The sequence below is a fragment of the Artemia sp. Qi Xiang Cuo genome, chromosome 5 (assembly GCF_049724085.1).
Source record: "Artemia sp. Qi Xiang Cuo chromosome 5, ASM4972408v1, whole genome shotgun sequence".
NCBI lineage: Eukaryota > Metazoa > Arthropoda > Branchiopoda > Anostraca > Artemiidae > Artemia > Artemia sp. Qi Xiang Cuo.
In genome coordinates, this window is record NC_142798.1 from 3,417,434 (window position 1) to 3,439,873 (window position 22,440).

Consider the following 22,440-nt stretch of genomic DNA (forward strand, 5'->3'; position numbering starts at 1 on the left):
CTCCTGAAAACTTCTGTATACTTCCCAATAACCAATACTATATGTTAATATTGGGTAAAGTTCATAACTTTTAGCCCTCCCCCTGGGGACTTCGGGGGATTAAGACATCCTAAAAGACATATTTATCATATTTTCGACCATGCTGAACAAAATGGCTATATCAAAATTTTGATTGGGTGACTTTGGGAAAAAAATAAGCGTGGGAGGGGGCCTAGTTGCCCTCCATTTTTTCGGTCACTTAAAAAGGACACTAGAACTTTTAATTTCCGTTCCAATGAGCCCTCCCACGATATTCTAGGACCACTGGGTCGATACGATCACCCCGGGGAAAAAAAAAATAAAAAAAAATAAACACGCATCCGTGATCTTTCTTCTGGCAAAAAATGCAAAATTCCACATTTTTGTAAATAGGTGCTTGAAACCTCTACAGTAGGGTTTTCTGATACGCTGAATATGATGGTGTAATTTTCATTAATGTTCTAAAACTTTTAGGGGGTCTTTCCCCCTTTTTTTTGAAAATCAGCCAAATTTTCTCAGGCGCGTAACTTTTGATGGGTAGCACTAAACTTGATGAAAGCTATATATTTGAAATCAGCATTGAAATCTGATTTTTTTTATGTATCTATTGGTATCAAAAACCCGTTTTCTAGAGTTTCGGTTACCATTGAGCCGGGTCGCTCCTTACTTACAGTTCGTTACCACGAACTGTTTGATTTAAAAAGAAAGCGCAATATATATTGACAGTTATCTTAATGGCGAAACAAAACTGGGTACTTATATATTATAGCGACCCGCTCAAGAAGTGAAAGTTAGGTTAATCCTAATGAAATATGCCTAATTATGATGAAAATATAATACTTTAGTAACAAAATTAAGGAAACCACAACAAAGAATTATGGAAAGCAGGCCACACAGAACGCGTTATATTAAATACCCAACCTAACAAAACACCAACTCTATATCTTAATGGCAAAACAAAACTGGGTACTTATGTATTATAGTGACCCCATTCAAGAAGTGAAAGTTAGGTTAATCCTAATGAAATATACCTAATTATGATGAAAATATAATACTGTAGTAACAAAATTACGGAAACTACAACAATGAATTATGGAAAGCAGACCACCCCAAACGTGTTAAATTAAATACCTAACCTAACCATTAGTATAACAGCGACCCCACTCAAGAAGTGAAAGTTAGGTTAATTCTAAAGAAATATACCTAATTATGTTAAAAATATAATACTTTAGAAACAAAATTAAGGAACCTACAACAAAGAATTATGGAAAGCAAGCCACCCAGAACGCGTTAAATTAAATACCTAACCTAACAAAACACCAACTCTGTATATTAAATATTTAATTAAAATATACCCATACAGTAATTTATCTTACTATGCATTAACTAATTGTCATCAAATACAGACAGACAAACCGGTTTAACGCAGGACAGATCACATCAAACTTCTTGAGTGGAGGCGCTATAATGCATAAGTACCCAAAACTGTCTATAATCTCTATGTCATTTTTTTAAACACTGCGTGTAGTTGATGAAGATGTGCTTGGAATCCTACTGTTCCAGTTATTGAAGCAAAGGTAGAAGGAACTTGGCTAATTTCATTCCTGGCAAAACATTCCAGTCAAAGGGATTATCAATGAATGGCTTTTTATTGTAGCTTTATGCACCATTTTCCTTTTTTCACGTTTTTAAATGCCTGAGAAAGATTGAACATTAAGAATGAAACAGAATAGCGTTGTAACAGCATTGTATTGACGCTAGTGATCCAGATCAGTTTTCTATGGGATGTAGATCTACAATTATTGTCAACTATGTTGACCAATAAAAAAAAACCTCTACAACAGTTTTAATACCATTTTTCCCTTCAAATTCTAAAAGAATACTTGTAAACCCTAACCTTAGTAACACATTAACTTTCTTTAATACATCAGAGAAGTTACAAAACTTCTAAAAATTCTTGTTATTATACAGTGGCTGCTGTAAGTCTGTTACTCTATTGGAGAAGCTACAAGGCCTTGATTCATTTTCCCATTTGTTTAACCAAGCCCTTTCTCCTAATGTCTGCAAAGAAACAACACTGAGGTCAGTTTTCGTATCTCCTCTGGGAATTAGCATAAGAATCAAATAAAATACGAAACATGGCAGACAATTATGCAGCTTTGAAGGTTTCAAGAACTGAAAACCTATTTTTGAATTTAAGGTTATGAGTTCAAATTTCAATAAAACGCAAGAATATGAATTAGGTCGTTTTTTTTTTGTCATGGTCTGAAAGAAAAGGCGTCAGAGCTCATGTGTAAAAAAAAATCGTCAGATCAGCAGAAAGGGAAGAGGACTTAGGAGGAAGGCCGATGGCCGTTTAGAAAAAAAAAAACTGCAACTAATGTTGATTAACAGAGCCACACAAAACGCCTATTGGTCATTGGATTGAAAAATCTTCCGTTTTGTGTTTCAATCTCTGAAAAATATTTAAATGCTTTAGTTCTAAAATTAATAAATTAAACCAACTTTTCAAGTTAATTTGCCCTAGACATTAGAATAACTTCTAAGCCAAAGCATTAATAATCCCTCCCATAAAATAGACCAACAATCAGACGACATCTCAGTCATTGCGCCCATAATCACCTTGCTTGACATTGGTCTGGAGTCCTTTGATAACCTTTACCAGATTTCTGAGGCTATAAAATTGGACTAAATGTGTAGGCACTGGAAACCAAAAAAGGACTATGAGTTTCCTGAAATAGTTAACCGGAATGTCAGGGATATAGTGACAAAAGTTGTCTTTTTCAAAGTACATAACTCCAAAAGTGTTCAGGGTTCAGCCCTTCAAAAAAGATGCATTCTAAAAACACTGCTTCCTATTTGCCGAATCTGAGACAAATAAAGATTCAAATCAGACGCTTGGATGCTTAATTTTGAAGCCATATACTGACGTTAAAGAAATTCTCACTGAGTTCAAGTTTTATGGTGAAAGACAATATCATGTTACTGCAGTACAAACATCTATCGTGTTTATCAAAATACAAGAAGGAAAAATCATTCAAAATGAAGCAATTGAACTTGCAAGATCACAAGGAAAGGATTAAAACTAAGAAATATTAAGACCAATTGTCCAGGCTATTCTATCTTGTGGTTTTCATGAACTAATCCTGTGGGATTAGTTGCTGATAGTGGTAAATGAGTTTCTTAAATATGGTGGCTCTGAGGTTAGAAATAAGTTACTGAAGATTATGAATATGATGTTTGAAAAAGGGGAGGTACCTAACGATTTTAGGAAAACCATAATTGAGCCACTTTATATGAAAGGTGATAAGAGTGAGTGTGGTAATTATTGAGGCATTAATCTGATCTCAGTAGGTAGCAAATTACTCTACAATATGATACTTCTCAGACTAAGAGATGCTGTAGACAAAGTTATAAAAGAAGAACAGTGCAGTTTTAGAAAAGGTAGAGGATATGTTGACTAAATTTTCACTCTTAGGTTAATAATTGACAAGTGCCTGAGTTGTCAAACACCTTTGGTCCTCAGTTTTATAGGTAATAAGCAAGCGTTCGATTCTGTTGATAGAAGAGATTTAATAAAGGTTTTATTCTTGTTTGGTATACCAGACAAATACATTAAAGTGATTAGTGCTATGTACAAGAATAACACTGCTGCAGTTAAGGTAGGAAATGAGGTTAGCAGCTGGTTTTGTATTAAATCAGGAGTTCAGAAGGGTTGTGTTCTATCCCCCTTTATATGGATTGTTTTGATGGACTTTATCTTAAAGAGCACAAGAACGACAATGGTAGACCACAGAATCAAATGGGGAGGAAAAAGTATCCTGGACTTAGATTATGCTGATGATTTAAGCATCCTAGATGAAAGTGTGAGCAAAATGAATGAAGTTTTAGAAGTTTTGCGAGTTCAGGATGCTACAATAGATTTGAAAATTAATGTTAAGAAGACTAAGTCACTAAGGCTAGGAATAAGTGAAGATGAAAAGATGACATTTGGTAACGAAAAGATTGATTAGGTGGGCAGCTTCATTTATCTTGGTAGTATTACTAGTAAAAATGGTGGGAGCAGTGAAGATGTTAAAAGTAGAATAGCCAAGGTTCAGGGTGATTTTTCACAGTTAAAAAAGTTAGGAAGAATAGGAAGATAAGTCTGCAAACCAAGTTTAGAATATTAGAAGCTACAGTGATGACAGTGGTCAAATATGGCTCTGAAGCAAGGGCGCTTTAAAAAACGGATGAAGATTTGCTAGATATTTTCCAGAGAAATTGCTTACGGATTGTTCTGGGTCCCTGGCTGACTGACCTTATTTCAAACAATAGGCTGTACAAAAAATGTGGTTCAAGACCGCTCTCTAGGGTTATAGTGAAAGAAAGGTTGAGGTGGCTAGGGCCTGCTGTGCGGATGAAGAATGACAGATTGCCAAAGATTGTCCTTTTCAGCCAACCATCTAGGGCTAAATGGAAAGCAGGTCATCCTTGTCTGGGGTGGGAGGACGTCATAAAGAAAGATTTAAAGGAAATGGGAACTTTCTGGGAGGGTGTAAAAAGGGAGGTTTTGAATAGATTGAGATGGAGGAGGAGCATGCGTAGCTGTGTTGGCCTCAGGCGGCTTGGTGCTGTGGTGAGTTGTTAGTAGTAGTAGTAGTATTCAGAGGGTTATTGTAATTTATGATGGATTACAAAAACACAAAATTGTGGTAGCATTTCGAACCATCTTCTAAAAGCTTGAAATATACATCTCCTCTAGAGCAAAATAATATCATTGATGACAGCATCATTCAGGACAAATTTTCGAAAAGAGCGAAAATTGCCAAGTGTTTTTCAATATTGGCTGATGGGATGAATACTGTTACTTCATAAGAACAGTTTGTTCTTGTTGTCCATTTCTATGACAATCATGATTTTTTTTTTTACATTCCAACACTGTGAATGACTTGGCTGGCATAAGTCTTGCAAAGTAAATTATTAGACTCTGCTTAGGTTTGGATTAGACATCAACAAGTTAGTTGAAAATGGCTTCATTGAGGTAGTAGCATATCTGGTCTGTATAAAGGCACTCAAGCAGAGACACAAAAGCAGTATCCACTTGCTATTATATGCATTGTACTTTGCATTGCTTAAATCTTGCCTTGGTGAAGGCCTTTTGTCTGGATTTAATTCAAATACTACATGGGTAGTTGCAAGAAGTTGTTTTTTCCTATTTCCCCAAACGAACTGAGTCATTAGTTTCTGCTCTGCCACATACAAAAAAGCTAACGCTCCTTCAATTTTGTGTCACAGGGTTGGTTTGAAAGACCCCTTTTCTTGATGGAAAAGGTAAAATCCAAATTCTTGATGAATTTTGTGAAACATGGAGGGCTGAATGGGTTACTTTTCTGGAGCTTTTCCCTGCTGTTGTTGGAGTACTGGAGAGCTTTGTTGAGAACCAGTCTGATCCAGGTCTAATGGCAAAAAGCCAACTCATTAGTACCAGCCACTACATAGTTCTGCTTCATTTTCCCTCAGAGTTCTTGTGAAAAAATGAGTTCAATTCTGTTTTCAACTTCAATTTCTCTTCAGAAGGAAAATTTAGATCAACTTACCTGCTGTGAACATATCAATTTATGCAAGTCTGTATTAAAAGAGCTAGTGGAAGTGTATTTTCCTTTTTTTTGGAAAAGAAATTTAGACAGCTAAAAGTGTTGGGACACCCTCATCAACACTAAGATGCCAACGTTGGTGATTCTCCTCTTCACACACTTCCCTTTTTGGCAAAGACCTTCTTTTCCTCATACATTAAGCAGCATGTGAAGAACTTAATATGAAATTTCCTAACAACCAAGCTAGAGCATTTCAAATCCAAGTTCTTTTCCCTTGTTTTTTTGTTGATGCTTTATTAGCTAAGGTTGTGACAAATCTGCAAAAATATAAGCAGTTTTGTTTCTCTGAGACTAACCTCCTTGCTGAGCTAACTGTCTGGCAAGCCAAATGAGGGTTCTTAGGGAAGTCTTATCATCCTGATAAAGTTATGAAACTCTTGGTGCATGCAACAACTGTTTTTTTCCAACTCTACATCAACTCTTGATTGTATTCTCCCTGTTAGCACAACATCTGCAGAACATTCCTTTAGCAAGCTAAAGCAGCTTAAAACATACCTCCAAAATTAGTCAAGAGAGGGCAGGTTGAATGGTCGTGCACACATTGTATCTGTGTGCACGTATCTGATTGTATCTGATTCAAAGATTAGAGCTCTTTAGTTTATTTAATTTAACTTGTTATTTTATCTATTTTTAGCAGCATAGTAATAAATAAGCAAAAAACAGCAACTATGACAGTAATACACATGGTTGCCTGTATGTTTCTGGACTTCTGGTAGCTACTAGCTAGTGGCCCCCTCCCCAAGAACAGAAATGCTAAATACACCACTGCCAAAAGGTACTATAAGCATACTATTACTACTGTTTCTACTCCTAAGGCTAAGGGTATTAAGAAGACATTCCCAGGAAATGTTGAGAGGTATGTTATATTAAATTGAAACATGCTATGTGTATGCAGGCAATCATAAGGATGTATTAGCAGTATCTTTAGAACAACTTACAGTATTAGGTAGAAACTTTCAGGGCATGCTGCACTAATAGAATAGACTACATGCATACTACCACTATTATTAGTATCAGTACCATTACTGCTATTAGTACTACTATTACTAAGGATAATGGTATTGATTTGGGCTTTTAAGTTGGGCTAAACCAAAAACATTGTGTGCATGCAGGTTGTCAAAAGAGTGTGTCAACAATATCTCAGAAATGGCTTAAATTATTAAGTTGAAACTATCAGGGCATGAGAATAGGATGTTGGACTAGTCCAGAATGGCACAATGAGAGTATTATTACTGCTTACTATTACTATTGTTACCAATTCTATTCCTAGTACTTCTACTATTACTTCTGCAACCATGTCTATCTAATAACCCTCTTCTAATATAGACTTCGGAAAGAGAATCCTTTTCATTACCTTTGTTTCAGTCTCATTTTCTTTTACTCTAAATTTTGAAAACTTAATTCAAAATTTGAGTAAAATTTTGAGCTATATTAATATTTTCTGTTCAAACTAAAGACAAATTTTTCAATTTCTTTTAAATATTATTAGTCAGGATTTAGAAAAGTTATTTTATTTTTCTATTTTAAACAAAAAATGAAGTAAGCCATAGGCTTGTCTAGTTGCAAATAAAAAAAAAGCCATAAATGTAGCAGTCTGATAGCTATTACAAAATAACAACAAGTGTCTAAAAAAATAGAGATAACACTTCTGATTCTGAGCAGCAAAGCCATAGAAATAATAGCCCCATTGGCCCTTCACATTACAAAAATAACAACACCAATTCTGACAACAACTAATAAACTAACTTTGCAATGAACAAAAGGGATAATAAACTATGTTTGGACACCTTGGTATTGATATGATTGGTACCAAAAAGTACTAAATAGATTCCATAGGCTTAACACATTTTGAAAACAAACAAATACTTCAGAAGACATAAGGAAACAAATTCATGGCACTCTTCTTAGGGGAACTAAGTAAAACATTTCATAGTAAGATCATGAATATTATGGTTCTATTTACTGCCTTTCATAATAAGAGGTTCCAAACAAACTGTTTTAAAAGCTAAAACATTATTTGTTAAAACAGCATGGTTAGGCAACATGTTTTATGATTTAATGCACCAACCCTGTCTAACTTTTCTTGAATCCCTTTATTATAATTATTATTATTATTTATTGAAACCTGTCTTTGTACAAAAAGAAAATGACGGAGTACTACAAAGAGAAAAAAAAGCAAAAAATCACTGTACAACTATGACAAGGTAACTATAGTTGAAGAAGTTGGCTCCAAGCATGTTGTGAAATCTTGTGGTTGTATGTAAAATTTCAATGAGTAGCCTACTGCTTTGTGAGTGAATAATGAGTAAACTGAAAGATATCACTAAAAGATAAGTTATCAACACCTTTAACAGTTCAAAATGTATTAACTAAGTCGAATCTATCCCTTCTGAATTGCAGAGATTGTAGGCTCAAACAGCTCAGCCTAAACTCACAAGGTAAATGTTTCAAATACAGAGCAAATTTCAATGCAAGTTTTTGCACTTTTTCAATAAGCTGTGAATCAGATTTCCTTGTTGGATACCATACAGATTTGCAGTTTCATTAATAGGTCACATCATTGTCTTATACAGTGTAGTAAAACTTTGTAGGTTAAGCCTTCTGAACATTTGTTCGATGCAAATCAAACTGTAGTTTCCTTTACACAATACAACTAATGCTTGTTTATAAAACCTTAGGAGATTATAAAGAAACAATACCAAGATTCCTAATAGAATCAACAGAACATGCGACTGCACCAACATTGACATACTGGCATGCTACTGCATTCATTCAATAATTCACCACATGGTATTTTCCCCAATTAATAAACACTGTATTTAAATAACACCATACTTGGGTAATAGTTTTTACTTTAAAAGTAAAAATCACCAACTAGTAGTGTCTAGGGTTAATCTAAAGCTGAAATTTTGGAACAGTAACTATCTTCAAGGAAGCTATAATGTTTATAAACTCAAGGATGAGAATTTAAGACCAACTTTCCAGGAGCAGTTGAATACTAAACTCGAGAGTTTAAAATTTGATAATGTGGAAGATGGATGGAATAATTTTAGAAAAATAATTTTTGAAGTTGCTGAAGGTGTCTTAAGGAAAAACGTTAGGAACACAGCTAAGAATATTAGTGAAAAGGCTTTATGTTTAACAGAGGGGAGAATGTGTTTGTACAAGAATTATCTGAGAGATAGATAATATGAAAATAAGAGCAATGTAAAGAAAGTGAAGAAAGGATTAAAATATGAACTTAGGAGGTTGAAGTGGAGGTCATGAATAAAATTGTCAAAGATCTGGAAGATGCAACTAGATGGCATAATGGTAAAATATTGTACTGGCATGTTAATAAATTGAAAGGGAGTAGTCAATCTGGACGCGTCCCAGTTAAAGATAGGAATGGGGCAAAAATTAGTGATAAGGAAAGAGTTAAAGAGAGATGTGCAGCACATTCTGAGAATGCATTAAATCATGAGAGTTACAGTAAAGGATATAGAGAAGAATGAAAACGTTTCTCACACCTTGGATATGAAGAAAGAAATATTTTGTGAGGAAGAATTAGGGACAGTACTAAAAGGATTTAAAATAATAATGCCCTACATGCTGATTGTGTGGTAAATGAGTTTCTTAAATATGCTAGTAATGAGGTTGGAAATAAGTTACTGAAGATTATGAATATAATTTTTGAAAAAGTGGAAGTATTGAGTGATTTTAGGAAAACAACAATTGAACCCCTGTATAAGAAAGATGATAAGAGTGAGTGTGGTAATTATAGAGGCATTAGCTTGGTTTCTGTAGGTAGTAAATTATACTATGATGATACTTAGACTTAGAGATGCTGTAGACAAAGTTTTGAGAGAAGAGCAGTGAGTTTTAGGAAGGGCAGAGGATGTGTCAACCAAATTTTCACTCTTAGATTAATAATTGAGAAGTGTTTGAGTCAATAAAAGACACAATTATAAGAATTAGAATCAAATACCTAACAACCATTAAGTGAGTTTTAATGCCCATAGTCTCCTGTGGGAAGATGTAAATCAGTCAAACACTGCAGGAAAGTGCATTGAAAAAGTAATTCTAGAGGTCCCAGATGCTTTAGTCCTTACACTGTTTGGTCTAAACACCTATTACAAAATAAGGAACAGAAGCTTTTCAACAATTGACCTACAGAGGGAACCATCATATCTTTTTCCACATGTAGCAATCCATAGTGTAAAACACTTACAGACAGACCATTCTGCTATTCTCACCACAATAAATGACACGAGCTGTGAAACTGTGCCACCTACCTTTAGATTTAATTATAAGAAAGCTGACTGGCAAAGATTCAAACATATCTTAAATATTACAAATTATGAAGTGGTTCTTCAAGCTCCAGAGGTTGACCAAAAAGCCAAAATCCTAACAAGTGTTCTAAAAAATACTGCTTTAGAATCCATTCCAAGATCTTCCAACCAGCCTACACTACACCAACCTAAAAAGACAAACAAAGTATGGTGGAATGATGATTGTAAAAAGGCCATCAAAGAAAAACGCAAACTTAGAAACAGGTTTCAGAAATTTCTTAGCAGAGAAAATTGTATACATCTCTGTAGAGCAGAAGCTAAAGTGAAAAAGGTAGTCCTAAATGCAAAGAGATCAACATGGAAGAATTTTTCAAAAAAACTAGACATGAATTGCCCACTGTCAAATGTCCACAGCTTCCTCAATCAAATGGCAGGGAAAAATCTAAAGGATAGTATCACACTAACATTACAGCATAACAGCATTCTCCTTACCAGTAACCAACAAAAAGCAGAGGCCTTTTCCAAATTTTTCGAACATCCAGCCCCCAGTACATTTCCTTATCTCACCCCACATGTTTGCAAACTCCACAACAAAACAAAGACCAAGGAGGAACTTCTGGAACTATTTACAGAACGAGAGCTTCTTGAAGCCCTGGAGGAAGTGAATGTGGACTCAGCATCTGGAGAGGATGAACTAAGTTACTTCATGCTGACTAATTCAGAGCCGAGATTTAGAAGACCTCTAATTGATGTATACAACGAATCCTGGAAGCAAAGTACTTTTCCCAAATTTGGAAGAAGTCAATAATTACTCCAGTGAATGAACCGAATAAACCACCAGAAAGACTATCTTCTTACAGGCCTATATCACTCTTACCTGTCCTGGGAAGAATTTTGGAAACGATGATAAAGAAAAGGCTTGAATGGTTTTGTGAATATAATCGGGAGGTTTAGGCAGCAGAATAAAATCGGGATTGCATCATGGTAAGCTTTTTCAGCACTCTGTCCAAACTGGTCATTGGATAAAATTCAGGTAAATTTTTTCAAGTTCCCTCCTCCATGGAAGTTTTGCCAACCAAATCTCAGCCTAAAGCTTATACAATACAAGACAAAAAGGCGAATATCCCACATCAACTAATTATGGCTGAATTTTTAAGAAAAAAGGCTACAAAGTTTAAAGATCATCTGCACATTTATACTGATGGATCATCAGTATAAATGATACTGATCCTCAGTTTTGATGGCTGAACTGGCAGCAATAGTTGAATCAATAAAGGAAGTCAAAAATACACCTCCCCATTTCAGCAAAGTAGCAATCTTCTTGGATTCTCAGACTGCTCTTAAACTAATGAAAACCTTAACCTGGAACGCAAAGGACACTGACTTGCAGGAGATAAGAGAACAGCTTGATTCTCTATATAAGATTGATATACCAGTGGCTTTCAAGCATATTCCTAGCCATGTAGGCATCCACTGCAACAAAAAAGTGGACATTCTTGCTGTAGAGACTGCAAAGTCTATCAAACCACAGCTTGCTCAAAATTATTCAATTTCACTTAGAGATGCAATTAGAAACCAACATCTTTATAGAAAGCCTCCTCCTGCTTCGGTTCCAATTTTCTAACAGCCTGAAATAAATCAGGCCCACTTTGCAACACCTTCTCTTCAAATGCACTGCAAGTACTCCTGGAATTTATAAACTGCATGCCCTATTCCAAAATTTTAAACTTCCACTTGATATTAACCTCATTACGGATGCTCCCTTACCAGCTTCCATTTAAAAGAAGTTTTTACAGAGACGCAATTGATGTGTTAATGAATTTAGATGTTCTTTGAGTGAGTGACTTCTTCCAAAGTATCGTAAATTTAAAGAAGAAAGGTTGACAAGCAGAAGAAGGGGAGGGTCCTGTTGCAAGAGCTGTAGGGGTGCCTGCTGATTTTACTCTTAAATTGCAGGGAAATGGTAGCAGGACCCTATGCTTCCCTTGTTTGGCCCTTATGAAAAAGACAAATTAGTTTTCTCTCCCCCCCCCCACCTAGGAAGAACATAAATTCAATGCCATGGAGGAGAATCCACCAACTTTGAAGCCAGAAAGACACCAAATGATTGAGTCCAAGTTATTTCTAAAAAAGAAGAAGAAAAGTGCAGTTGGAAGCCCAAAGGAGCCCATTTAGGATTCCAGGTACTTTTTCTTAAGAAGAAGAAGAGTCATTTGCCAATATCTTTAATTTGCACAAAATCCAAAAATCCTGAACTGCCATCAGCAAATACTAACAAACTACAATCCTCTGATGGCAGTTGTTATGGCAGGCCAATGTATTTTAAGAAATTATCTTTGGAAATGATGTAAGTAGCTAGTTTCATATTAAATCAGGAGTTAAGTGGAGTTTCATCATTCTGATGGACTTTGCCTTATGGAGCACAGCAAAGGTAATAGGAGAACACATAATCAAATGGGAGAATTGGTTTAAAAATTAATGTTAATAAAACTAAGTTATTCAGGCTAGGTCTAAGTGAAGATGAAAAGGTGACATTGGGTAACCAAAAGTCAATCAAGTGGACAGCTTCACTTACCTAGGTAGTATTATTAGTAAAGATGGTGGAGTGAATTTGTTAAAAGTAGAATAGACAAGGCCAAGGGTATTTTTTCACAGCTGAAAAAGTTTGGAAGAATATGAAGATAAATCTGTAAACCAAAATTAGAATATTGGAAGCTATAATGAGGACAGTGGTCAAGTATGGTTCTAAAGCATGAGTGCTCCAAAAAACAGAGGAACATTTGTTAGATTTTTTCCATAGAAATTGCCTATGGATTGTTTTGGGTATGCAACTGATTGACCATATCTCAAACAGTAGGCTGTACAAAAAGAATGGTTCAATCATGCTTCCTAAGGGTATAATGAGAGAAAGGTTGAGTTTCCTAGAGCACATTCTGTAGATGAAGGATGACAGATTGCCAAAGATTGTCCTTTTCAGTCAACTGTCAAGGGCTTTACAAAACACAGATTGCCTTAAGTCGGGCTGGGGGGATGTTATAAGAAAAGATTTAAGGGAAATGGAAGCTTCCTGAGAGGGTGTAAAGAGGGAGGCTTTGAATGGATTGGGATAGAGGATGAGTGTGTACAGCTGTGTTGGCCTCAGGCGGCTTGGTTTTTTGGTGAGTTGTTAGTAGTAGCAGTAATTAACTAATGCATTTAAACTTTCTTGTAGAAGAGTCACATCTACTGGGGAAGACATGCCTCTAAAAGCTTTACATCATCATATAAATACACAAAACAAAACTGGTCCCAAGGAACTACCCTAGGGGATTCTACTCAACACTGCATTGTTTAGATAAAGACTTGCCAATCCTAACATTCAGTGACCTACCTGTTAGGAAATTTGTGATCCAAGCCAGAGTTCTGTATTTAATCACATAATTTTTGGCATTTTTTTAACAGCAGAGGTATTGAAACCTTGTCAAATGCCTTACAAAATAATAGACACAATCAATCTTTTGTGCCAAGTCATCCATCTTTTGAAAACAATTATTTATATCCATTAACAGAGTATTACAAGACCTTTTTTTCCTAAGACCATACTGTGCTTATGCCACATATTATTATTTTCAAAACAATATTGGACCTGATAAATTACTGAAATCCACCCTTATTAAGAGGTTCTATCACTCCCTTTTTCCATGCAGCAAGGCATTTGCCAGAATCTAAGCATATATTAAAAAGAAAAGCAAGAGGACTGGCTAAGCAAGAAGCCAATTCACAAATGACAACATTTGAAACACCATCAATATCAGAGGCTTCATCAACAGAAAGATTCTGCATCATCTTTTTAACATGTTTGGGTACAACATTTGAAGAAGAAGAAGAATCAAACTGCAACTCATTTTGCAGCAAGGGAGCCAGCCAGGAGTGTAATTTGCTATGGGGCAGGTGGGCAACTCCCCTCCCAGACCACAATTTAGCCTGCATACTAAGATAAGCCTGCATAATTCAAGCATCAACAGAAACAGATCAGTTTTCTTTAGTTTATATATACCTTTATAGTAATATAAAACATTTTTATATATATATATAAATGTTTAGTATAGTTTATATATATATATATAAACTATATATATATATATATATATATATATATATATATATATATATATATATATATATATATATATATATATATATATATATATATATATATATATATATATATATATATATATATTTATAGTACCTTTATTGTACCAAATGGGTCATTGTTGAATTTTTACTGTCATTTTCACTTCATTTAAGAAAATTGGCTCCAACTTTGCCCTCCCCCCCCCCCACCAGGATTTGGACAAAATTATGCAATTGGTACCAGCATGGAATTAGGTTGCATATGAACAGCGGGATTTACTCCTGCTATGATGGCTTCTTTTTATGTTCTTCTAAATTCAATAATTGCTCCTGAGGAAATTCCATTTTAAGCCCTTAAAGGGACTAAAAGAGCTTAAACAGCTTATAGTAACTAAAAGTTTAAAAACACATTTCTAAAAAAACTGTTTAGTGAAAAAAAAATCACCTTTTCTATGATTCAGGAATGGTAATTATTATTCTCATTAGCCTTAATAGTAATGTTATTACCTTAAATTGCACTTGCCATTAATAGGATGATCCTGTATTTGTTGGTCAGTAAAGTTTGTGTGCTGACTGATCAGGTGAGTCCCAAAATAATTGCCTGGGCTTGTTGCACCCTTCCTTGTCAACTGATGATTTGAATGACTCAATGCTGGCAGAAGAGACTGTTTCAACAGTCATATTGAAATCATTTTGAGGGATTTCAGGCTTTTTTTTAATTCCTGCAAAATTGTTTTCAAAAAAAAACATTTTATTATTAAGACTAATGAAAATAAAAATTATTATTTTTGAACCAGATAAAAATTGCAATTTTTTTACTTCACAGATTTTTTTAAAATATATTTTTAAACTTTTGGTTACTATGGACTGTTTTGAGCTCTTTTAGCCCCCTTAAGGGCTCAAAACATAATTTTCCTCTGAAGCAATAATTGAATTTAAAAAAAGCACATAACAAAAAGCCATCAAGCAATGTATTCACTTTCATCTTATCTAATTGAGCAAAAATGTAAAAATTTACCTGCTTTCCCTGGGCCTTGTATGTTGTGAGGGCTAGATCTATTTCAGAACATTTCTGTGTTATAGGCTACCACAAGGTATGTTAAAGTTGATCAAAGTTTAGTGCCTTTTAGAGGATGAAGAGGTTTATTTTGCTATTTTAAAAAACCTTAACAAGTCACAGCTTAGGCTCTGGAAACATTCTTGAAAGTTCTATTTAACTAACTAGGTACATAATATTTTCTAAGATACCAAATAATTCCTTGCTTAGAATTTTACCAAAACCAACAGTGAATCAAGCTGGTTTTCATCTGATATATAGAAAGATTTTGGGTAAATTTCTAGGTGATGCTATAATTTAGCTAGGATGAAAGTGAAAATGCCATTTGATGCCTTTTTTTATGCTCTTTCATAATTCAATAATTCCTTCTGGGGCTAGTTGCATCTTGAGCCTTTAATGGAGCCCAAAAGGTATTTCATTCTTGTAACAACAAACAAGTTAGCCTATAATCTAACCAAACCTGAAAATACTTCAATTTAAACCATTTTCCTATTGTATCAAGTTTTTCAAATGCTGTCAACTAAAGTAACACTGAATTTTGTGATTCAAAACTTTACTGTTGACAATTCAGGGTATATATTTGCACATTATGGGGGTGAGGGAGTAAAGTTTATGGTAAATTTGTAGTGCACCATATAATTTAGCTAGGTTGAAAGTGAAAACATCATTTAACAATTTTTTCAGTTCATAATATTGACTTACAAATAAAGTAAACATACTACTTGATGCCTTTATTTATGCATTTTCTAAATATAAAGGTAAAGTTCTACCAAATCATATTATTGACTTACTCATAAAGTAAATATACCACTCAATGCCTTTTTTTATGCTGATTACAAATATAGTAATCATTTCTATCGGAAATGAATTTCAGCCCCCCTATATATGCCAATTCAGGGTATATATTTCTACAACCTAACCTAACCCTGAATTGGCATATATAGGGGGGGGGGCTGAAATTCATTTCCAATAGAAATGATTATTATATTTGTAATCAGCATAAAAAAAGGCATCAAATGGTGTATTCACTTTATTCCTAACTCAATAGGCTAGCCTAATATGATTTGGTAGAACTTTACCAATATAAAAATCATTTTTGTCAGAAATGAATTTTACTCTCACCCCTATATATGCCAATTCAGGGTATATAGGCCTAGGCTAGGCTATTTGCACATTTGGGGGGTGGGGGTAAAGTTCATTTCAGATGCAAATGAGAGGTAAGTTTAACTTTACCCTTACCCCCCCCCCCTAATGTGTAAATATATACCCTGAATTGATATATGTAGGGGTGGAGGTAAAATTCATTTCTGAAAAAAATGATTATTATATTTGTAAAGAGCATAAAAAAAGGCATTGAGTAACATTTTCACTTTATTTTTAAGTCATTAATATGAACTTCTGAAAATTTACCCTTTTTATGCTCTTTTGTAGTTCATATAAAATACCTTTGGGGCCCCTTTAAAGGCTCAAGATAGGCTACAATTACCCCCAGAAGCAATTACTGAATTGTGAAAGAGCATAAAAAAAGGCATCAAAAGATGTTTTCACTTTCATCCTAGCTAAATTATAGCGCCATTTAGAGATTTACCAGATTTTGCAGTTATTAAACTGTTGAGAGATGATAAAATGGTTGGGATGATGAGCCATCTCATCATTCAAAAGAAGGAATAAACTAGACTAATGTCTTGAGCTATAATCAAATCTTTTACATATTGATACTTTTTAAAGAAATAAATTAAAATAAGCATAGGCCAACTTGTTTAACTTACTGTTAAAAGATATAGGCTATAAGAAAGTATTGTTTTATTAAACGACTTCTGTTTCTCCTAAACTAAAATGTAACCTATGCAGCGTTGCCGACGCTTTGAGATAAATTGTACCAGTTTTCAGACCAAAGTTGTACCACAATATATTAATTTGTACCATCTGAACAGTAGGTTAAAAATTCGCCGCTCGCGTCGCTTTCCGACACTTTCCGGTAGTTATGAATACGTATAATTGATTTTGCTGAAAACTGCAAAGCAGGAAAAATAAACCCAAGGCCGTACCAGCCTCATAGCTTGAAATATGAAGAATGCTTTTATAGACCTTCTCAGCTTAATAAAATAGAAGACCCAAACCACTAAAAGCATTTTAGAAGAAGGTTTCAGTAAAACTTACAGAAAGAGTTCTCGAATCTGATTGTTGGGGTCAATCTTTTTTTTCGAAGTTTTGGGCATTAAGGCAAATAATGGATAAAGTAAGAAGCCCAATAACGTAGCGTCAGCAATTTATTATCCACCTATAGTATGAGTAACGAGTGCCAGAAGCTACAAACAAAACATATCAGCAGTCACGCCATAAAAATGGCTGACACCAAAGATTCCCATGGGTCCACGGACTAGGCTACCCACCGGTAAGTTACGCGCTAACCACATAATTCACTGGTTATCTTACATAAGTTCTTGGTCAATTCTATTAATCAGAACTAAATTAATTTAACAGAAGTATTTCGACTATATTGCACAAGAAATCAGATTGAACCATACAAAGGTAATAAAACTGTAACATTGAAAAAAGAGCAAAATTTGTGCTAGTTGGTAAATTTTGCTGTTGTTTTGTTCTTGCAGCCCAGCTTTTTCATTTCCTCTCCAAAGTTTTTCCACTTTGGATGCAGAACCATTTTCAGGGATGATGTCGAATAATGGATAAAGTAAGAAGCCCAATAACATAGCGTCAGCAACTTATTATCCACCTATAGTATGAGTAACGAGTAACAGAAGCTACAAACAAAACATATCAGCAGTCACGCCATAAAAATGGCTGACACCAAAGATTCCCATGGGTCCACGGACTAGGCTACCCACCGGTAAGTTACGCGTTGACCACATAATTCACTGGTTATCCTACATAAGTTCTTGGTCAATTCTATTAATCAGAACTAAATAAATTCAACAGAAGTATTTCGACTGTATTGCACGAGAAATCAGGTTGAACCCTACAAAGGTAATAAAACTGTAACATTGAAAAAAGAGAAAATTTTTGCTAGTTGGTAAATTTTGCTGTTGTTTTGTTCTTGCAGCCCAGCTTTTTCATTTCCTCTCCAAAGTTTTTCCACTTTGGATGCAGAACCATTTTCAGGGGTGATGTCCAATTCTTTCAGACGGTCCGTTTTGCACTGAGAAACCCGTTCAAGGTGGTGAAACCGAGACGATTTCTAATGCTGGTTTTTTTTTCAGATAGACAGCTTTTAAAGAGAAAGTTCGCTCAGCAGCAGCGGATGCGTATGGAAGAACAAGTAGGCTTAAAGTGAAATACCCGAGCGAAAGAAAACGCTTTGGCCTATTAATATCTTTTTGCCTGTAAACTCCAAAAACACGTCCAAAACACGGCTGGATCTGAGTCAATCGAAGTACCAAGCTCAGAGCAAAAGGGTAATCTCATCCACTCTTGGAAAATATCTTCCTGATTATTGTCAATCAGTATATTCTGAAACTGAGCCAAAAGCGGTGCCAGGTATGGCTGATTTTACTCTACTTCCATAGCATAGCATAGATGAAGCATATCGAAGTTTCTTACCGGTGAATACTTGGAGTTAAAAAAAACGCTTTCTCATCTTATCACAGACAGAGCACGATCAAAAATTTCCCACACTCTTTTTTAAACTCAACTGCAGCAGATAGAGACACAGCCCCTCCTAAACACCTTCCCCTTTACGCTGAAGTTTGGACTTTGGTTCCAATTCTTAAAGTACGACACTTGAAACATTTCTGTTGAGTTGGAATAAAATACTTGAGTTTTAAAAAACTTTAGCACGAAGAGCGAGCGGAGACTTCTCATTTTTTTTTATTTTCTTTCTTGCAATTTTTTTTCCTGCGTTTGGAGAATGCAATATTTACTTTTATTGTTGAGAGTTTGACCCATAAACGAGTGCAACTCATTGTGGGTCATTATCAGTTATTGTGGGTCAGTTTAATATACATATGCTGATACTTAGTAATCAAAATGTTAATATTATTTTATGTATTAAAGTTATAACAGTAAAACGTTTATGTTTTTTCAGTAAAGTGCAAATTATATTCTGGCCTTGGGAAGGCATAGGAGTTTTGAGCCCAACATTAGTAAGCATGTATAAGGTTTCATGACAGGTCGTAAAAAACGACCAAACCCTTTATATTATGGGCCTATAAAGCGAGCAAATACGTTATATTATGGTCCTATAATGCAACCAAGCAATCAGACAGGTTTTTTAGGTTCATTACCTCAAACTAAAGAGATTTCCTTGGTATAATATGCTCAAAAGTGTAATAGATTTGACGCCTACAACCCTGGGGCATTGATATGTGTGCAGTTTCACCGGTACATGCCTTACCACGGGCAGTCATCTTTTACTACAGAGGGTATAATAGTTGTCAGACATGTTTTTCTAGGTTCAATAGCCAAAACTAGAGATCTTCATATTTCGTATTCAAACGTGGTCTCTTTGTAAAAATACTAGTTTTGGCCCGGAGACCATATAATCGTGTTTTTTCTGTATAAATTAAGGTGGAATTAGTTTTTCTAGACCAGTTTGAAAAAACAACTTGAACAGATAGTTATATTTGCTAAATTTATTCGTTTTCAAATGGAAAATTCCAAAAGGATTATGGTGAGTGGAAATTTTTTATTCTTGTATTAACAAAAAAACAGATCTTTTTCGTACTTACCGTTTAACTATCTGTCATCTGGGTTTCAGCGAACTAGTGCAATTATCTAATGCAAATTCATATGTTTTGTAATAGCAGGTCAGATATAAGGATATTTTGGCTAAAACGCTTGCAGGAATATCTCATATTTAAGACTAAAATTGTCTCTCATCTGGGTTTCAGCGAAATAATGCAATTATCTAGCGCAAATTTACATGTTTCGTGACACCTGTTCAGATATAGGGTATTTGGCCTAAAACGGTTCTTAACTACATTGCAGAAGTATCTCATTTTTAAGACTAAAATTGATCAATGTGTCTCCTTTAAATATGTACAAATTCATTAATGTGTTGGGGTGAGCTTTGGCTTTGGGGAGGGGGAACGGCGCCCCCAATTAATATCCTGAATAAATATCAAACGGACCTAATAGTCAAAATGTGCTATTTTTTATGCATCATATTTAAAATAATATTAAACGGACCTAATAGTCAAATTGTGTTATTTTTTTATGCATCATATTTAAAATTAATATCAAACGGACCTGATAGTCAAATTGTGTTATTTTTTTTGCATCGTATTTAAAATATATCTAGCTTAGGCACCATCTGGGACTAGCGCTCTTTTTTTTACGAGTTTAAGCCTATAAGTAGTGTGTGTGTGTGTGTGTGTGTGTGTGTGTGTGTGTGTGTGTGTGTGTGTGTGTGTGTGTGTGTGTGTGTGTGTGTGTGTGTGTGTGTGTGTGTGTGTGTGTGTATGTGTGTGTGTATGTGTGTGTGTGTGTGTGTGTGTGTGTGTGTGTGTGTGTGTGTGTGTGTGTGTGTGTGTGTGTGTGTGTGTGTGTGTGTGTGTGTGTGTGTGTGTGTGTGTGTGTGTGTGTGTGTGTGTGTGTGTGTGTGTGTGTGTGTGTGTGTGTGTGTGTGTGTGTGTGTGTGTGTGTGTGTGTGTGTGTGTGTGTGTGTGTGTGTGTGTGTGTGTGTGTGTGTGTGTGTGTGTGTGTGTGTGTGTGTGTGTGTGTGTGTGTGTGTGTGTGTGTGTGTGTGTGTGTGTGTGTGTGTGTGTGTGTGTGTGTGTGTGTGTGTGTGTGTGTGTGTGTGTGTGTGTGTGTGTGTGTGTGTGTGTGTGTGTGTGTGTGTGTGTGTGTGTGTGTGTGTGTGTGTGTGTGTGTGTGTGTGTGTGTGTGTGTGTGTGTGTGTGTGTGTGTGTGTGTGTGTGTGTGTGTGTGTGTGTGTGTGTGTGTGTGTGTGTGTGTGTGTGTGTGTGTGTGTGTGTGTGTGTGTGTGTGTGTGTGTGTGTGTGTGTGTGTGTGTGTGTGTGTGTGTGTGTGTGTGTGTGTGTGTGTGTGTGTGTGTGTGTGTGTGTGTGTGTGTGTGTGTGTGTGTGTGTGTGTGTGTGTGTGTGTGTGTGTGTGTGTGTGTGTGTGTGTGTGTGTGTGTGTGTGTGTGTGTGTGTGTGTGTGTGTGTGTGTGTGTGTGTGTGTGTGTGTGTGTGTGTGTGTGTGTGTGTGTGTGTGTGTGTGTGTGTGTGTGTGTGTGTGTGTGTGTGTGTGTGTGTGTGTGTGTGTGTGTGTGTGTGTGTGTGTGTGTGTGTGTGTGTGTGTGTGTGTGTGTGTGTGTGTGTGTGTGTGTGTGTGTGTGTGTGTGTGTGTGTGTGTGTGTGTGTGTGTGTGTGTGTGTGTGTGTGTGTGTGTGTGTGTGTGTGTGTGTGTGTGTGTGTGTGTGTGTGTGTGTGTGTGTGTGTGTGTGTGTGTGTGTGTGTGTGTGTGTGTGTGTGTGTGTGTGTGTGTGTGTGTGTGTGTGTGTGTGTGTGTGTGTGTGTGTGTGTGTGTGTGTGTGTGTGTGTGTGTGTGTGTGTGTGTGTGTGTGTGTGTGTGTGTGTGTGTGTGTGTGTGTGTGTGTGTGTGTGTGTGTGTGTGTGTGTGTGTGTGTGTGTGTGTGTGTGTGTGTGTGTGTGTGTGTGTGTGTGTGTGTGTGTGTGTGTGTGTGTGTGTGTGTGTGTGTGTGTGTGTGTGTGTGTGTGTGTGTGTGTGTGTGTGTGTGTGTGTGTGTGTGTGTGTGTGTGTGTGTGTGTGTGTGTGTGTGTGTGTGTGTGTGTGTGTGTGTGTGTGTGTGTGTGTGTGTGTGTGTGTGTGTGTGTGTGTGTGTGTGTGTGTGTGTGTGTGTGTGTGTGTGTGTGTGTGTGTGTGTGTGTGTGTGTGTGTGTGTGTGTGTGTGTGTGTGTGTGTGTGTGTGTGTGTGTGTGTGTGTGTGTGTGTGTGTGTGTGTGTGTGTGTGTGTGTGTGTGTGTGTGTGTGTGTGTGTGTGTGTGTGTGTGTGTGTGTGTGTGTGTGTGTGTGTGTGTGTGTGTGTGTGTGTGTGTGTGTGTGTGTGTGTGTGTGTGTGTGTGTGTGTGTGTGTGTGTGTGTGTGTGTGTGTGTGTGTGTGTGTGTGTGTGTGTGTGTGTGTGTGTGTGTGTGTGTGTGTGTGTGTGTGTGTGTGTGTGTGTGTGTGTGTGTGTGTGTGTGTGTGTGTGTGTGTGTGTGTGTGTGTGTGTGTGTGTGTGTGTGTGTGTGTGTGTGTGTGTGTGTGTGTGTGTGTGTGTGTGTGTGTGTGTGTGTGTGTGTGTGTGTGTGTGTGTGTGTGTGTGTGTGTGTGTGTGTGTGTGTGTGTGTGTGTGTGTGTGTGTGTGTGTGTGTGTGTGTG

At 36.1% G+C, this 22,440-nt stretch overlaps 2 protein-coding genes across 5 annotated transcripts in view; one reads left to right on the forward strand and one right to left on the reverse strand.

The window, feature by feature from the left end:
• Vps35 (Vacuolar protein sorting 35) overlaps nt 1–16,936 on the reverse strand; it is a 30,383-nt gene extending 13,447 nt beyond the window's left edge. Inside the window, exons 1-2 of one of the 4 annotated variants that reach the window (XM_089089300.1) lie at nt 14,549–14,763; nt 1,435–1,714 (exon numbers count right to left, since the gene is read on the reverse strand). The gene's annotated coding sequence lies outside the window, so the exon portion shown is untranslated. Of the gene's footprint in view, nt 1–1,434; nt 1,715–14,548; nt 14,764–16,867 lie in introns of those variants that run through there. The other 3 variants (XM_089089298.1, XM_089089301.1, XM_089089299.1) reach the window with 3 other exon arrangements.
• On the forward strand, nt 11,166–11,549 carry LOC148951727 (uncharacterized). The gene has a single exon (XM_089088657.1). It carries the CDS (start codon nt 11,166–11,168, stop codon nt 11,547–11,549), a length of 384 nt encoding a protein of 127 aa, XP_088944783.1.
• Nucleotides 16,937–22,440: the final 5,504 nt, after the last annotated feature.